Source organism: Chaetomium strumarium (assembly GCF_033439665.1).
Source record: "Chaetomium strumarium strain CBS 333.67 chromosome Unknown B0T15scaffold_7, whole genome shotgun sequence".
Classification (NCBI taxonomy): Eukaryota; Fungi; Ascomycota; class Sordariomycetes; order Sordariales; family Chaetomiaceae; genus Chaetomium; species Chaetomium strumarium.
This window is the reverse complement of record NW_026944435.1, coordinates 1,146,898-1,162,766: the sequence shown is the minus strand read 5'-3', so window position 1 is coordinate 1,162,766 and position 15,869 is coordinate 1,146,898. Positions and strand designations below refer to the sequence as shown.

The 15,869-nt window shown below is 55.8% G+C and overlaps 6 protein-coding genes across 6 annotated transcripts; 3 read left to right on the top strand and 3 right to left on the bottom strand.

Annotated features, from left to right (window-relative positions):
• Positions 1-431: 431 nt before the first annotated feature.
• B0T15DRAFT_542478 (uncharacterized protein) lies at positions 432-2,423 on the top strand. Its single transcript, XM_062869923.1, has 2 exons — positions 432-1,943; positions 2,052-2,423. Exons 1-2 carry the CDS (start codon positions 876-878, stop codon positions 2,328-2,330), a joined length of 1,347 nt encoding a protein of 448 aa, XP_062718051.1. The 5' UTR covers positions 432-875; the 3' UTR covers positions 2,331-2,423.
• On the bottom strand, positions 2,424-7,204 carry B0T15DRAFT_542475 (armadillo-type protein). Its single transcript, XM_062869922.1, has 2 exons — positions 3,083-7,204; positions 2,424-3,000 (listed from the first exon to the last, which is right to left on the bottom strand). Exons 1-2 carry the CDS (start codon positions 7,196-7,198, stop codon positions 2,524-2,526), a joined length of 4,593 nt encoding a protein of 1,530 aa, XP_062718050.1. The 5' UTR covers positions 7,199-7,204; the 3' UTR covers positions 2,424-2,523.
• A 1,789-nt stretch (positions 7,205-8,993) lies between these two features.
• On the top strand, positions 8,994-10,141 carry B0T15DRAFT_542472 (transcriptional regulator TACO1-like protein). Its single transcript, XM_062869921.1, has 2 exons — positions 8,994-9,400; positions 9,453-10,141. The coding sequence occupies exons 1-2, from the start codon at positions 9,181-9,183 to the stop codon at positions 10,124-10,126; spliced, it is 894 nt and encodes a 297-aa protein (XP_062718049.1). The 5' UTR covers positions 8,994-9,180; the 3' UTR covers positions 10,127-10,141.
• A 118-nt stretch (positions 10,142-10,259) lies between these two features.
• Positions 10,260-10,898, bottom strand: B0T15DRAFT_299095 (uncharacterized protein). The gene is made up of 2 exons (XM_062863795.1): positions 10,715-10,898; positions 10,260-10,650 (listed from the first exon to the last, which is right to left on the bottom strand). Exons 1-2 carry the CDS (start codon positions 10,742-10,744, stop codon positions 10,393-10,395), a joined length of 288 nt encoding a protein of 95 aa, XP_062718048.1. The 5' UTR covers positions 10,745-10,898; the 3' UTR covers positions 10,260-10,392.
• Positions 10,845-13,275, bottom strand: B0T15DRAFT_422244 (glycosyltransferase family 22 protein). The gene is made up of 4 exons (XM_062865568.1): positions 12,701-13,275; positions 12,235-12,620; positions 12,045-12,172; positions 10,845-11,995 (listed from the first exon to the last, which is right to left on the bottom strand). The coding sequence occupies exons 1-4, from the start codon at positions 12,807-12,809 to the stop codon at positions 11,053-11,055; spliced, it is 1,566 nt and encodes a 521-aa protein (XP_062718047.1). The 5' UTR covers positions 12,810-13,275; the 3' UTR covers positions 10,845-11,052.
• A 1,129-nt stretch (positions 13,276-14,404) lies between these two features.
• Positions 14,405-15,673, top strand: B0T15DRAFT_298649 (Skp1 family, dimerization domain-containing protein). The gene is made up of 4 exons (XM_062863792.1): positions 14,405-14,743; positions 14,880-14,961; positions 15,027-15,289; positions 15,352-15,673. The coding sequence occupies exons 2-4, from the start codon at positions 14,898-14,900 to the stop codon at positions 15,526-15,528; spliced, it is 504 nt and encodes a 167-aa protein (XP_062718046.1). The 5' UTR covers positions 14,405-14,743; positions 14,880-14,897; the 3' UTR covers positions 15,529-15,673.
• The last annotated feature ends 196 nt before the right edge of the window (positions 15,674-15,869 follow it).

The window sequence follows — 15,869 nt, the reverse complement described above, 5'->3', positions numbered from 1 at the left end:
CTGGTAGCCCAGTCAACAAGGACCAGGTGCGACTTTTGCTGCTCTGAACTAGTAGGTATTGTACCTGGTATTTGAGAGATGGATAAAGCGTGACTGATTGATAGGTTACCTATGTTCTGGATGGTTTTAATGGCATGGATAGGTGGTCAGCCATAATCAATTTAATGAGACCTCAGGCCGATTCGTCGTGAGACATGCTTCATTCCATGCGAGGTCAGAGCTTCACCGGAGAGTTGACAGGGGGGGCCAACAGCCGTCATCGCTCTGCGAGTGTGCCTGTGAGTCAACTTCTCATTGGACACTGAAACGTAAGTATCAGATATGCAATTATTCGCACTTACACTGCAACACCACACGGGACGCTTCTATCGGCCGGAGCTGAATTCGGGCTTGCTCGTTGGCTCCTTGGTATTATGTCCATCATAGATTCTGATGCATACCACGGCTGCTGTTTGCGTTATTCCAGCACCATGAACCGTTCATGTTCCTATGTCTCCGTGATCCAGCTAACCCGAGTACAAGGATGGTATTGTAACATACCTTACGCTTGAACACTCACAAATGCACACCGTACAGGTACAGATTCGTAATGGTAACGTTATCCCAAGCCCTGGTAATTGCAAGTTCTATACGGATAACGTACCTACCTAACTTTCAGTTCCGGCCCAATCAACTGCTGCCCCACACCATGCCGATTAAATTTCCGCCAAGGATCAAGTCGGCTGGGTCCGCGACAACGGATCGGACCCGTGGCCCTGGATGCATCCCAACTGCCGGCCCGAAATAATCGCGCTTTCAGCTCCAACACAGCATCACGGCATGTGAGATCGGTGACGACGACGTGCCCTATCCTCGCCCCTAGTTTCCCGGCCACCATGGCAACAAGCCGTCTGACCTTCCTGTACCCGCACCTCTTCCGGACAGGAGGCCGCTGGAGCGAACACGCAGCATCGAACGCCGGGCGGAGTTCCCGTCGTAAACCCTCGCCGCTGACCCCTTCGCCCGCCTGTTGCCAGCCAGCCGCTCCGTTCACCACGCCGTCAGCAGGGAGACAGGCTGGCTTTGCCAAGCGGGCCGGGAAGGGTGTAGAGCCTCTTGCGTTTCAGGAACCCCCGAAGACGCAGCCAAACAGCGAAGGAAGGAAACCGGGAGGGAAAGACGAGGCGAAGGGCACGGCACAGGCGACCCAGACACCACCAGCTTCCACACCGCGCGATGGAAGCCAGCAGCAGCCTAGTCCTCCTCCGGCGCCCGACCTCCCGCCAACGATCGAGCTGCCCCCGCCAGGAGACATCAATCCCACCACCCAGGTCAAAAAGGGCACCCCGATGGACGAAATCCTACATATGGGACCTCCGCCGGACTCATTGTCCCCTCCACCGTCGACGACTCCACCCTCCTCAGCAGATGCACCCGCGCCGTCAAGCAGCAAGAGTGCCGACACGACTACCACCACCACCACCGGCGGTTCCAGCACAAGCACAACACGCACCGCCACCACCGACACCGGCCGCTCGCCAGACAAGACGCCACACCTCAAGCCGCCCCAATACGTCCACCACTTCGACTCGTACACGCTGGTCAAGCAGCTGACGGCGGGCGGGTACACGCTGCCGCAGGCGATCCTGGCGATGAAGGCGATCCGCACGATCCTGGCGTCCAACCTGGACGCGGCGCAGTCCGGGCTGGTGTCCAAGGCGGACGTGGAGAACGAGACGTACCTGTTCCGGGCGGCGTGCAGCGAGCTGAGCGCCGAGGTGCACAACAACCGGCGCGTGGCGGACGAGCAGCTGCGGCAGCAGCGCACGCTCCTGCAGCACGAGGTCGACATCCTCGCGCAGCGCCTCAACCAGGAGCTGCTGACGCTGAACGACAGCGTGCGCGGCATGTTCAACGACAGGAGGATGGCGGTCCGGGAGGAGCAGAAGGCGGTGGAGAGCAGGGTATGTTTCCTTGACCCTAAACATCTTTTCTTATTTTCTTTTGGTATTTTTGGGTGAGAGAGGGAGTGAGGGAGTGAACGCGCTAACCATGTGTCTATGTGCTGGCAGATACAACAAATCAACTACAAGATCAGCGTCATGCTCACCAGCGACTCCAAGTCGAACATTGAGGGCCTGCGGTGGGTGCTCATCAGGCGGTCGGTCATAGGCATCATCTTCATGGTCATATTCACGCTGGGTACGATCCGATATGCCACGTTCATGGCCCACAAACGGCAGAAGGAGGCCGACCAGCAGGCGCGGGAGGAGCAGGAGCTGAAGAAGCACGACGGCAGGGCCGACATCACGCCTGCTCCCGATGCTGCCGAGATTTTAGCCGCGAACTGAACCCAGTGGATCTGCATGGCCTACATCAGGGAAACCGGGATACCACCATAGAACGTTGTTGCATAGCGCAGGGGTGGGGGCGCATATAGATATTCATCCATGATTTCGTCATAAAGCGTCTAGATACCTATATATATGGCAGCATGAGCATGAACCCTTCTATCGTTCTTCCACCCACCGTGTTCTAAGTCTCTCACCCGCCAAAATCCATCTTCAGTGCAATCGTCGGCTCCCTTGCCTCTCCAGCAGCCCTCTGTACCTTGCCGTCCTCCTGCCTCCCGCTCTTGATCACCTCTTCCAAGAACCCCCTCTGGCCCTCGCTCATCCCCGCCAGAACACCGCGGAACGCACTCTGGTCCGTCGACGCCAGCTCCAACAACCGCGCGCTCGTCTCGCGATACACCTCCTGCCCTTCACTCAACGCGCGGGCCAGCAGCGTCGGCAGCACGATGGCCATCGCAATGGGCGTGTGGTCCTTGGAGAGCGTGGCCACATACTGGCAGAGCGCGTGCGCCACGAGCGCCCGGGCGTTTTCGGGGTCTTCCGGATCCGTGTTGGTGACGAAGGCGATGAGCCGCGGGAAGAGATGGCGTGCTATGGACTGGTCGGCCAGCGTGGGGTTGGACTGGAGGAGGAGGGAGCGGATGCAGTTGGCGGCGATCTTAGCGGTCTGCGAAAAATGATTAGACGGGATGTGTTTAATGCCTACGTGACAGTAAAGGTTTGGCGAGGAAAAGGGGACGAGAACATACCATGCGATCCGTGAGACAATCAAGGACCTCATCGACGAAACGTTCCACGAGAGGCTCGCTGGCCGACAGGTGGTTTGTCCCACCAGTGAAGAGGATCGTAAGCGCCAACAGACAGTTCTTGACGCATGTGAGCGATGTCGGGGCGTCCCGCTTCTGGGCATGCAGGTAGATAGACAAGATCCGTCGCAGGCAGCCCAGTAACTGGGTGTCGGCCTGCGAATCGGCTCCTTCGGAAGCCTTTCTGGAATTGGACATGCTCGTGATGAACCGCTTCAGAGTGGGCAGGGACTGAGGCACGATCACCTCCTGGCAGAAAGGCGTGGCGAGGATGGTGGCGAAGATGTGGATGATGCAGGCGTAGAGGTCTGTCTTGATGATGGCGGGGAATACCTCTGCCGCGTCGACCAGTGCGTTGAGTGCTGTCTTGATGAGTAGCACCGCTTCCTCGGTCATCTGGTGGCGTGTGGGCTGCGGGCTTTCGCTGAGATTCGGCAGGAGCCCGGAGAGGACCAGGACAATGATGCGAGTGAGTTCAAAGAGCTGCTCGATATCTTCGGACAGCTCGTTGTTGTCGGCTTCCTCTTGTTTCCTTGCCGCGGGATGAGCGAGGCACAGGTTCCTTGCAATCTCGACTATCACGCCCTGGATGTCGAGCCCTTCGGTAAGCACGAGGCGGTCCAGAAGGTCCATTGTCTCGGAGAAGATAGCCTCCCGGTAGATTGCTTGGCCAGACACGCTTGGGTGCAGGATCTTCTTCAGTGCGTTGAGGATGGCGAGCGTCTGCTCTTGGGTTGCGAGTGACTCGCTCTGCCCGGGTTTGGTCGCGAGAGCCTCGAATGCGATGCCGAAGAGCACGAAGAAGAAGGCGACTGGCTCATCCCGGTAATTGATGTCGGGGCCCTTGGCTCCGCCGCTGGTACTGGGGCCCGAGACTTCCTTGCCGTCGAGCGCGTCGAAGACGAACTCGCTGTCCTGCCCAATGAGACTGGCAATGGCATCGACCAGCTTCAGCCACGAATCTTGGTAGAACTTGAGCTGCGTCTCCCTGTTCAGAGCTGCGTAAACTGTATCCAAGCTGCCAGACAGAGAGGGCGGCCCCAGCGTCATGGAGATGTCGGGCTCGAACCGCAGCCGCGCAAATTCCCGGAGTGATTCCAGCCAGAGCGGAGTCAGCGTCCCGATGTGTGGTTTGAGGACATCGAGCAGATACTTCTGCTCCGTGCTCGCAACCTGCAGCTCGGCCCACGCGCCGAACACGGCCATCTTGACCATGACCCGGGCATTCGAGCTCAGCCCCTTTAGGTCGCCAATGCCGGCATTTTCATCTTCGGTCCTGAAGTTCTCCAGCGAGCTGACCAAGGTCTTCAGGATTCTGCCCATCCTGTCAACGTCCGTGACAATGCCCGTCGCGATGAAGCCGGCGCAGACATTGACGGCTTCGGCGGCCAGCTCAGGGGAAGAGTCGGCGGCAAACGCGGGCGTGAGGGCCGAGCTGATCTGGGCCTGGTACTGCTCAAGCAACATCGCTTCCTCAAAGTCCGGGTCTGGCGTCTTCCCAAACATCTTCAGCACGGCACCAATGATTTTCAACCCCCATATCCTCTGCTCAACGACTCCGGACGTCGAGGCCGAGAAAGCCATTCGAACGACGTCGGCGATCTTGCTCTGCAGCGCGGCCTGGGCGGCGGACTCGCCGTTGGTAGTGACGTCCTTGGCAACGAGAATGAAGATGTCGTGCAGGCAGTCCATAGCAAAGGTGCTAACCTGCCACCGCAGAGGCTCGACATCCGAGCCGCTCGGAGTATCCTTCTCGTCCTTGACACCGCCTGCCGCAGCCGCAAACCCGGCGACTTCTTCGTCTTGGAGGTCGATGCCGGTAGTGGCTTTCTTGGTCTTGGCCGTGTCCTTAACCGTCTCCTTAGGCCTCGTCATCTTGAGGACATGCTGGAAGCGTGCAAGCCAAGCAGCTGCGTTCGCAAGACAAGTCTGTCGCATCCAGTTCCGGATGGTGTTGCGCATGCCTTCGTGTCCGGGATCTGAATCGAGTACGAGCCACAGCTGGTCTTCGAACCCCTTCTCTGCTGCCTCAATGACGTCGTAGGGGTTCCTCTTCATCAAGTTGTGCAGCCCGTCCACGGCAACATCACGCAGCACGGTGTGCTCGGAGTTGAGATAGCTTTGCAGCGTCTTGACGTACTCCGCAAAGTTCATATATCCCGGCGCGTACAACGAGAGATGCTCCAGACAGACGAGACTGGCCTTTTGCACCTCTATGTCGTCTTCCTGCTGGAAATACCCGACGAGCGTGAGGATCAACTCTCTTGACTTGGTGGCGTCTTGGAGATCAGGGCCGAGGACATTGATGAGCGAGTCAATGCAGTGCGCGATGGCTGCTGACGTCGAAGACTCTACCTCGAGGTTCATGGTAGCCGGCAAGGCCACTTCGGGGTTGTGGGTCTCCGAGAAGTAGAGGTTGGCGAGCATTCCCAGTGTCGCCGAAACGTAGTTTGCGAATCCGAGCCCGGACGCGTCCGAGACCCGCGCGACCGCTTCCAGCGCCCAGTAGTGGACGGTAGGATGTGGGTCATTGCACAGGGACAGGAGGATGTTGAGGATGGTCTTCAGATGGTATCCGGCCGCCATGCTGCCGATCTTGGCCTGGATGGTCCCAAGAGCCATCGCACAGCCCGCTCTCGCACTAGGTTCTCGGTTGACGACAATGGTATCGACGAGGTACTTAATCTCCTGGTTTGTGAAAGCATTGCCGCAAGTGCCGCAAAGCCGAGCAATCGCCTCGTATGCAATGCTCCGGACATACTGGTCGCGATCCAGCACGAAATCCCGGAGCAACTCCTGTATGAGTTTCTCGACGGCCGCGTTGGTCACGTCCCCCGGAGGCGACTTTGTCTCCTTGACCGCTACCCGCAGGATCGAGAGGAGAGCAGTGGCAACGTTCACGTTGATGGCGGCCTTGCGACCGGGATCCCGCTGCAACGACCCAGCTGCAACAAACGTAGTGACCTGCTCCAGCACGCTCTCCTGGACCTTGGGCGGCGTGAGCGGAAAGACGAAGGCGAAAAGTTGGATCGCCATGTTGACCACCTCAGTAGCCGCAGGATCAGGTAGACTCGGTCCGTCCGCGCTGCCGATGTAGAGGATAGATGCGTCATGCTCGAGCGTGCCGCAGATGGGCGAGAGCAGGAGCCTTTCGATTTGCTCCTCGGCCCCCTCGCGCCCGGAAGGAGTGCGATCCATAGAGCTTTCGTGCTGTCCTGGAAGCGGTCTGATGTTGAAGCCCCGTACAAGGCCCGTCACACCAAACCCGGAATTGTCACCTACATCCCAGACTGACTCAAAGGTGCCGGCCGTATTGGCGATTGATGCGCTGAGCGAGCTGGGCGTGTAGTTATCCGGGTCAGCAAATAGCGAGATGGCTAGAGTGAGAAGGTTGGATTGCAGGAGAGCCTCGGTGCCGCCAGGCGGACTTATGTTGACCAGCTTCGTGTAGCACTGGAGCACTCTCCGCTGCACCATGGTCTCTAGATCCTGTAGTTGCAAGGACGGCGTCAACCTCTCGCTGATATCCTCTGCTGTCTTTCTCGACGGTAGTGTTTTGAGGAAGGCCGTTGTGCTCTGCAGCATCGTGGCAATCCGCTTGGACACATCGACTGTCAGGAGGCGACTGTTGAATTCGAGGAACGCCAGGATAGAACCAAGAGCGCACTCTCGGACATGTGTCAAAAAAGACGCGTTCAGATAGTTCCTGTGGATGGAGTTATCCTTTGCTAGGACCTTTGGCAAGGCGTTTTTCCATAGAAGCAGAAGCTGCGAGAGATGGATCTTGACGAAGTTGGGCCCAAGCGACATGAGGCCGCCGATCAATGTCCAGGCGACCTGGATTTGTATGCTGGCCACACGCAACTCGGAGCTACCACTTGACTTGAGTAGATTCGTGGACATGGTCAGCACCCGGCTGTTTATGTCCACCGAGCCGTAGAGAGGCCGCTGCGGACTCGCGCTGAGGCCGGCAGCAAGGCCATGAGCGAAGCCGATGCATCGGCGGGGAGAACTCCGCCCGGTGCCAAGCAGCCCCAATTCCCTACTGAGGCTGTTCATGCACACCGAGAGACATGGAAGAAGCTGCTGCGGGCAGGCCAGCACAAAAGTCTTCAGGCACGACGATGCGTACACTTGCACAGTGTAACTCGGATGCTGCAACACCTGGAGAAGGCCATCACGGCACGCTTCCGCAAAGCCGTTGGCCGCCGAGCCGAGACTCTCGATCAGGGACGCGAGGGCGCTCAGCGAGACAACCAGCGTTGGCTTGGTTGGCTCCGGTTTCTCCTTGAGCGCCTGGGGGTAGTTCTTGATGATATCGTTGATGAGCGCCTTCGCCGCACTGGTCTGACCGGACTCCCCCAGGATCTTCTTCCCGATGACATCCTGGACGATGATTTCCACCATTCGCCTTGAGATCAACAGGCGGTAGCGGTTGTTGGAAACATTGCTATGTCCCAAAAGGTCTACCGTAAGGTGCTCTACAATGCGCGTATAGTTGATCTCCACTGTCCTCTCCCCCAGCTTGCGAAGCATGCCGCTGTAACACATCGCGATTGCCGCCCTTGCTCTATTTGAGGTTGACATGCGGACATATTGCATCGACAGGGTTTTGAGTATGTCTTCGAGAGACAAAGCCAAAACCTGCGACTTCTTGGTGGGCGCAGGGCTTCCTGGTCGCGACGGGATATCGTCTTCGTCTTGCAGCGCGCCGGGCGGCATAGATTGCCGTTTCACAGCCTTAGATTTGGACCTCTTGAGCAATACCAAGGGCGCCTCTCCCACGGCGGACTCGGAATAGCCCCTGACAAGAGCTTCAGCGAAGCAGTCGGCGGCGGCAGAACGTACATGGGAGGAGGGCGAGTCGAAAGTCTTGAACATGGAGGACCGTAAGCTGTCAAAGTCGCTCGAGGTCCGGAAATAATTGGTGTGGCGCAGAAGAGACCGCAAGCAGCGGCACGCCGAGATGATAACCAGCGAGCCCTTGTCGCTTGTGGCATAACTCCGACACTGCTTCCAAATGTCCCTGGCGATGGCCTCGTCCATGCTTCCACCGAGCATCGTCGCGATTTTCCCCAAAGCGGTGAACACGGCCGCGCGAAGACCAGCATGGCTGGAGGACGACTTCAGGAGCTTCAGCAGTGCGGAACAGGCCAGCTGATGGAGGTTGATAGCGCTGTCGCCTGCTGCAGCGTACACGTCCCCCAAGCAGGTAACTGCGGCATGTTTTGTCCGGGTTTCGCCCTCAGTCTTCAACTTCCCGCTCGACACTATGCCTGACAGCTCGCTGACTGTCTCGAACAGGAGCTTCCGGTCTCCCTTCCCGAATACATGCGCCAGGCATTTTCCGAGTGCGTTGCGGACGACCTTCGTTGGAGGCGGGGTAGAGAGGTTGATGATTTTCAGGACCTCCTTTTTCAGGTAAAACTGCTGGGCCGTGCAGTCGTCGGGCGAGAGGCTGAGCACATGTTTGCTGAGGGTCGAGACGAAGCCCAGGAGGAGCAGTTCCTGCTGCTCCGGCGGCAGCCCCTGGAGTTTGGCGCCATCGAATTCGGGGTTGGAACTGGCTGCAGCGGCCGCAGAGGTGCGCGGAAGGTCGCCGTTCACTGTACTGCGCTCATCTGTGCCTGCTGTCGAGGCCATGGGGGGCCGGTCTGGTGAAGTAATATGAGGTTGATTCTTGCGGGTTGTTCCTGGGCCTCGAGAGATCAATGTTGCAACACGCAATGCTTGGGGCCCCTGGTACAGTACCTTACCATACCGGTATAACCATCAAGAACAGTTGTGGGGTTACGGTAGCTCCGGAGCTCAACCAATGGCCGCTCATTTCACCCCTGGCACCCGCCCTGCTGTCCCGGCAGGCAGCGCGCTAAAATCAATTTCCATAACCTCCATTAACACCTCCAAGCGGCGCTCAAGATTCTTGCTCGTAATCCGCCGGCGGGAATTCCCCCGGGCTGTCTACGGCTCCTTTTCCGTCCTAATATGTCTCTAATGAAATAGCAGTTCATCAGACGCTGTGCTTCTACTATCTAGGCTCAATGGCTTTTCTGTTCCGGTCTCTCAGTCTCGCTCCGCTAACTCGGCCGGCAAAGCCCCCATTGATATGTGCGGAATGCCGCCGCACATTGGTCTCGAGTCCCGCGCTCCAGTCCGGTCATAACAAATGGAGCAAGATCCGCCATGACAAGGCGGCAAACGACGCCAAGAAGAATGCCGCCCGGACAATCTTCACCAAGAACATCGCCTTGTACTCCAAGCGTACGCCATCCACCCGCTGCTTCTCCGTCTCCTGAGGCTCACGCGCCAGAAGTGTTTGGGCCTGACCCCAACAACAACCCCCAGCTAGCCTCGGCCATCACCGCAGCCAAGAAGGCCAGCGTGCCGAAAGACAAAATCGAAGCAGCTATCGCGCGAGGACAGGGGAAGACGTCCGGCGGCGCAGCACTCGAGCCTCTGACCTTCGAAGCGATGATGCCACCTTCCATCGCGCTGATTGTTGACCTTGAGACCGAGAGCAAGCTGCGGGCTCTGCAGGACCTGAACCAGATGGTCAAGAGGGCGAAGGGGTCGTCGGGCTCGTCTAAGTTCTTCTTCTCGCGCCTCGGCCGGGTGGTGTTTGAGAAGGGTGAGAGCGGGCTGGACGCAGATCACATCATGGACGACGCGATAGAGGCCGGGGCGGAGGACTTGGAGAATGACGAGGACGGGAACATTGTTGTCTGGACACGGCCAACGGGGACGATGCAGGTGTGCAAGGCGGTTGGCGACAAGTTTGGTCTGAAGATCTTGAGCTCGGATATCATCTGGGTGGCCAACGAGGACACAAAGACCAAGTTAGACTCCTCGCAGGAGATGATCAACTTTACTGAGCTGCTCGAGGCGCTTCGCGAGTACCCCGAGGTGCAAGCCGTGTATTCGAACGTCTCAAAGGGGGCCATGAGCGATGATGAGTGGGAGAAGATAGAGGATAACCTGGACACATAACAACCGCGATTAGACGGTATGTATCTGTACAGTAGTATTCAATATAAATCAACCGCATAGATGTATTCCTAGAGTACAGCCATAGACCATAACCCTCTGTGTCTGGTCATCCGAGATACGAGTTTGCTTGACCAAAGATTATTCCGTAAACGCCGTAATTTTCCACATCATCATCAGCGGCCGCTTCTTAATGTCATGCAGGTAGACGTTGTCCCCACCTCCTCCAATTCGGCCATCAACCAAACAGGTCTTCCTCACAAGAGAGTTTACTCGTGCTGTTGCTGGGCGGATTCCTGATTCTGGTTCAACGCAGCAGCCCGTGCCTCGGCGGCTAACCTCTTCTCGCGCAAATACAGTCGTTTTGCTCGTAACCTCTCGAGCTCCGCGTGGATCTCTTCGCGATCGTAAGGAACTTTGTTGGATTGCTCGGGCTTGGGCCAGAAGCCGGGGACACTGAAGCGGTCATCGAGGTTTGTACCGAAGTAGTACATGATGCCAATGGGGAACATGAGGTACATCCCGAACTAGAAGCGGCGTCGTGTGGTTAGATGGGTCGTACCCCGGGTAAAAGTGATTATGCAAACACACCTTGAACACCTCCAAGTTTAGACCTCCCATGTTGGACTTAAATTCGTGCCTAGCAGCTGTGTGCACGGTGGTCTTGAGGTTCGATAGAGCTTAAAATAGGTAATACGGTATTTGCGAACGAGAATGGCTCCGTCAGTCGATCGACTCCCAAGAGTCCAAAATGCGACAAGCTTGTGGGGCACTGATGAGCCGCGCAGTCGGGAGTGGGACTCTGCAGCTCATCATCCCTGCGGGCGAGCAGTGGCCATCAGGGTCCTCGAAGAACATCCATGATCCGTCCGTACACATGTAACGGATGCTGCATTCATGAAATACAAACTTCCACCCACATTAACGTCCTATTTACCCTTTGCCCCAGGACAGCTCTTCGTTACTCTCCAGATAGCAAGACCCCGCCTCCCAATTACTCTAGAAAGCGTATTCCAAACGCCGTCCTCCCCAAAGTCTAAATCGTCCAGGTTCAGATGTTGCTGATAGCGCCAAACTTCGCGAAATCTCAGCCCTTCGAGCCCTTTATTCGGAAGATAGGTGTCCAGCCACGTCGCAGACAGTGGCGCCACCAGGTACGTCCCGTTCTTCTCCTTCAGGTACTCCATGCTTCTCCTGTCCGCCGGGGTGTCGCAAGTCGCCAGCTTGTCCAGCTCAGCGAGAAGCATCTCGCCTTTCATTCCCATGACGTCCTGCGTGCGCAAGACCTCATTCTTGCCGTTGAGCAGCCATATCGGTGGCATGTACGTTTTCCACCAGATAGCGTGTGTAGCATCCGGTTGCTTGCTCATAAAGACTTGGGCCGGGATAATCCCGCCTTGGTGGTAGACGCCCATCAGCGTCCCAAGAAGGATGTTGAAGATGACCCAAGAGACCGCCCAAGCTCGCAGCAGCTTTTCGTTCCTGGGCAGACGGACGGATGACAGAATAAGCGGCACAGTTGGGAGGAGGAACCGAGCCTCCTGGTGCTGTGAGAGGGAAAGCACTACGATCCCCGAGATTGCGGAGTAAAGTCGCCAAGAGCGCTTTGGCCGCGCGAACAGGAGAAGCGCCCCGGGCCCAAGCAACTGTGGTAGGTTTACCAGCAGGTGTTGATACCACGGGTGTAAGCCATGTTTCGCCAGGTTGGTTGCTGAGATGTTGTATAGGATGTTGTTGATAGGCGTCAGGACGGGGTTTCGGAGCAGGTCGGACCAGGATATCGGATGGGTACTGTAGAACGCTGTGTCAAGGATGATCGCAAGCGCGGTGGTACAGAGTCCAGCCGCGAGGATCGCTACCAAGGAGACGGGCCTGGTGCGGTTAGCTTGATGCCCATCGCATGGGATTCGGACCGGCTCACTGTTTCCAGTAGTAGGGCAGAAGACGAAGCCCTGGGATTAACAAGAATGCTGGAAACGTGATCCTGTTAAACACCCCAAAGACAGCGACGACTCCGAGAACGGTCGAGGCGAGAACCGAACCCCGCTGCTGCCTGCGGTCAATCAACGGCTCTCCAGGCTCTCAACTAGAGATACTTATGGGGTGCATACAGGGCTCTCCACGATGCGCTCGATGAGCACCAGACTCCAGGCCACAACTAGCGTCTCTATCGAGTTCGAAAACGTGTGTGTCTGGTATGTCCACGTCACATATGAAGACGCGACAAGGAGGACGGCAAGGCGCCAATGCCGGCGCGACTTGATCAGCTCGTGGATTGCCCAGTCCTCCAGCACAAAGCTGACGATGAACATGAGCACCCGCAGGGTCCAGAAAACGGCGATGGGTGGTATCTCGCCGTCCTTTCCATTGCCTATCCACAACCATCGCAATAAGAGCATCGGCAGTCCGTAAACCGGCCATAGCGGGAAGACACTTCGTATCGGATTATCGCTTGTAAACTCCCAAGTACGTCGGACGGGATAGCTAAAGATTTCCCCTTGGGCGCGCCACTGTCAGCGCCTCGCCGTCCCTCTAAGAATCACGCGCAGAAAGCTTGTCGACACGGCCCGTACATACCGGCAATAACCTCCGGGCCCTGAAAGTTCTCATCTGGGTGTAGGTAACTCGGCGACAGCGCAAACCACAGCCGGACCAGAACTAGGAAGAGGTATGTTCTTCGCCACATATTCTTTTACTAACTTGCGCGCTAGCAGCGACACACTGCCGCCGCAGACTCAAGGCATCCGATCAGAGAGAGAGTGAGAGAGAGGATGCGCAGCTCAGTCGTCTGCGCGCCTGGGAGCATCACCAGGAAAAGCAGGGGAGAGGAAAAGGTCAAGCCAGCAAGAAGTCGAGGCAGCAGTCCACGGTGTCATGATCGGAAGACGGTATGGTTCAACCGGAAGAAGATGGATGGAACGAGACGTAAGAAAAGTGGCTTGGCGTAGTAGTTATTAATTGTCGGGAGAGCTGGAGGTGGCCGCGACAGCCAGTGGACGACGTGTGTTCTTCGTTTCTTCCACGCTTGGCTCTCCTGTTTGCGACAGGGATTGTGAGCGCTTTTGCATTCGTGCCTCCCGTTCCTGGAAATGCGCTGATCCACATGAGCCTCAGCAAGCTCACGCCAAGTTACTTGAAGTTAGAAGAATCCGATTGCGGTTATTATTAATACGGAAGCCGGTAGTGAGTTTGTTGAGAAACCTGAAGAGTGGTATATACGCTCACACCGACCGTAGCACATTTCACTTTAGCTACATACTGCTTACATGCTAAAACTTCGTTATGGCCATTAGTGCTCCTATCAGCCACACCTGTATCTTACAAAATACTAGTGCTTATATATATTACTTAGCTATGATAGCTAGAATTAATTGTAGTAACTATAGTTCAATTGCGACGGGTATGATAACTGCAGTTTCAGTTGCGACGGGTATGATAACTGTAGTTCAATCACGACGGCTGCGATACATGTAGTTCAATTACGACGGCTACGATACATATAGTTCAATTGCGACGGATGTGATGACTGCAGTTCAATTACGACAGCTATGATTACAGTTCAATTGCAACGGCTATGGTGGCTATATACTAGCAAGGGTTGTAGCGGTGCAGAAGATATGCATGTAGTAGGGGAGCATGTTTCAGTGGCACTAGGCCTATACGGCTAGACTATTGTAGGATGCATCAAACCGGCATTCAATGCAGCCACGGAAGGTGTGCGTGTATTGGAACACAGACCACTTCTGGGTTTTTCAACAAACTCTACTACCGGCTTCCATAATTATGCACGTATCCATAATTCCATACATGCTGCAAGTTGCGTGTGCGCGAAGCAACGAGGAGCTCGCCGCGGCTGTCTGCGAACTTCGTCTGTCTGCAAGCAGCCATGATATTGCTACTCCGCATTGCCTCTTTACTCCTTGAAAGCACATATTGCATAGAGAGGGATAACTTTACATACCTTAGATAAAGGTACTTAGGTGCCTGCCAAAGTGCCGAGCTGATCTGGAAGTCGCTTGAACCAGTCTAGTATAATAAATACTAACGTTAGCTCCGGTTCCGGCATGGCGCTTGCACAGCTTCCCGGTCTCTCGGTATTCTTCCAGTCCTGGCCAAGGGCAGGCGAGTAGGCTAATGTTGTGTTTGAGTAATATTGACACTGTATTGTCAATATCGTTGATGTAAGCTGACGAGCTTGGTTTGCATCGAATTGTCTGTGAACACCGAATAACGGAAGTCTCTAAGCAAAGAATGTTCAACTACTAGTACAGTAGTACCTATGAATACGGTGAGGTAACCATGATGCCAGCAATCACATTTGAGCCTGAGCTTGGAGGTCCGTGCATCTAGACCGCACCCACAAGCCACTCCACTTTTGAGGGCCCTTTCGAGGCAGCAGCCGCCACTCGCTCATTCCACGCTAACCAAAGCGCCTTACCTGACCTCACACCAAGAAAGATCGAAGCATCATTCTCTTCTCCTCATAACATCAGGTATCTTATTAGGCAGGGAAGACTCAGCAGACGATCCGGTCCGAGCGCACGCTATCTCAGATTGCCGCCAGTGCATTTACGCAAACTTAGCAGCAGAAGGCACGTTGCTTGCCTTGCACTGGGACAAGTATTAAACCATCCCCTCCCCCACTCCAATCACAACCATCTTGCTCAACCGTAAAACCATCATTTACCAACATTCGCCTTCAGAGCCGCTACATACTTCCACTCCGGACGCTGAAATAAGATCTAAATTCCTCTAGATAACGAGTTCACTCAAGATGTCGGCGGATAAGAATCAGAAACTCGTGCTCACCAGCAATGAGGGCACGAACATCGAAGTCGGTATGGCAACCCTGCTTACTCCCGCCCCCCAACCCCCCGAATCGACCCGCCTAATCATGTCACAGATCGCGTGGTCGCGGAGCGGTCCATGCTCATCAAAAATCTGATCGAGGACCTAATGGATGAGGCTCTCAATAATCCCATCCCCATCCCCAACGTCAACGATCCAGTGTTGCGCAAGGTGCTGGAGTGGTGCGAGCACCATCGCAACGATGCGGTCCAGACCGCTGACGACGACAACGATAATCGAAAAAAGACGACCGACATCGATGAATGGGACTCCAAGTTCATGCAAGTCGACCAGGAGATGTTGTTCGAGATCATCTTGGTGCGTAAAGGCCCGACCATTCGTCCACCTCGCAAGGACACCCGAGCTAACTCGTCCTGTAGGCAGCAAACTATCTCGACATAAAGGCGCTGTTAGATGTCGGCTGCAAGACCGTTGCGAACATGATTAAGGGCAAGTCCCCCGAAGAGATCCGCAAGACGTTCAACATCACAAACGACTTTACCCCTGAGGAAGAAGAGCAGATCCGTCGGGAGAATGAGTGGGCCGAGGACCGTTGATCTCACACACCCTTGGGTTCTAATACCAAACACCCACTCTTTTGGACCTGCGCTTAGTGGAACTCAGCTTTAGCCGCGCCTTCCAGGTCCTTTTCTTCTCCGGTGCTGGTCAAAACCATGGGACAATCCACGGCGTTTTGGTAGTGTGTTTGATTTTCTTCCTTTTCTTTTGTGATTGGGGATAAAGTGCGTCTGCTGCATATCATGTCATGCGGGCAGCTTGGGAATGGCGTGCAGACAATGATGAAGCGGTGATGATTCATCAGACGACCAAAGGAACTAGTCTGCCGTCATACAATTCGGGTCTGCATCATATACACGGCCCAGCCATGGTCGGGAGA

Bases quoted from the DNA above. Each gene is read 5' to 3' on its own strand.
- B0T15DRAFT_542478 (XM_062869923.1), top strand. From the start codon at position 876: ATGGCAACAAGCCGTCTGACCTTCCTGTACCCGCACCTCTTCCGGACA. The intron at 1,944-2,051 runs GTATGTTTCCTT...ATGTGCTGGCAG, and splicing joins AGAAGGCGGTGGAGAGCAGG to ATACAACAAATCAACTACAA.
- B0T15DRAFT_422244 (XM_062865568.1), bottom strand. From the start codon at position 12,809: ATGTGGCGAAGAACATACCTCTTCCTAGTTCTGGTCCGGCTGTGGTTT. The intron at 12,621-12,700 runs GTATGTACGGGC...GGCGCGCCCAAG, and splicing joins GGGCCCGGAGGTTATTGCCG to GGGAAATCTTTAGCTATCCC. The intron at 12,173-12,234 runs GTATGCACCCCA...GACCGCAGGCAG, and splicing joins AGCGCATCGTGGAGAGCCCT to CAGCGGGGTTCGGTTCTCGC.
- B0T15DRAFT_542475 (XM_062869922.1), bottom strand. From the start codon at position 7,198: ATGAACAGCCTCAGTAGGGAATTGGGGCTGCTTGGCACCGGGCGGAGT. The intron at 3,001-3,082 runs GTATGTTCTCGT...CATTTTTCGCAG, and splicing joins ATTGTCTCACGGATCGCATG to ACCGCTAAGATCGCCGCCAA.
- B0T15DRAFT_542472 (XM_062869921.1), top strand. From the start codon at position 9,181: ATGGCTTTTCTGTTCCGGTCTCTCAGTCTCGCTCCGCTAACTCGGCCG. The intron at 9,401-9,452 runs GTACGCCATCCA...ACGCGCCAGAAG, and splicing joins CATCGCCTTGTACTCCAAGC to TGTTTGGGCCTGACCCCAAC.
- B0T15DRAFT_299095 (XM_062863795.1), bottom strand. From the start codon at position 10,744: ATGGGAGGTCTAAACTTGGAGGTGTTCAAG. The intron at 10,651-10,714 runs GTGTGTTTGCAT...CGCCGCTTCTAG, and splicing joins TAAACTTGGAGGTGTTCAAG to TTCGGGATGTACCTCATGTT.
- B0T15DRAFT_298649 (XM_062863792.1), top strand. From the start codon at position 14,898: ATGTCGGCGGATAAGAATCAGAAACTCGTGCTCACCAGCAATGAGGGC. The intron at 14,962-15,026 runs GTATGGCAACCC...ATCATGTCACAG, and splicing joins GGGCACGAACATCGAAGTCG to ATCGCGTGGTCGCGGAGCGG. The intron at 15,290-15,351 runs GTGCGTAAAGGC...CTCGTCCTGTAG, and splicing joins TGTTGTTCGAGATCATCTTG to GCAGCAAACTATCTCGACAT.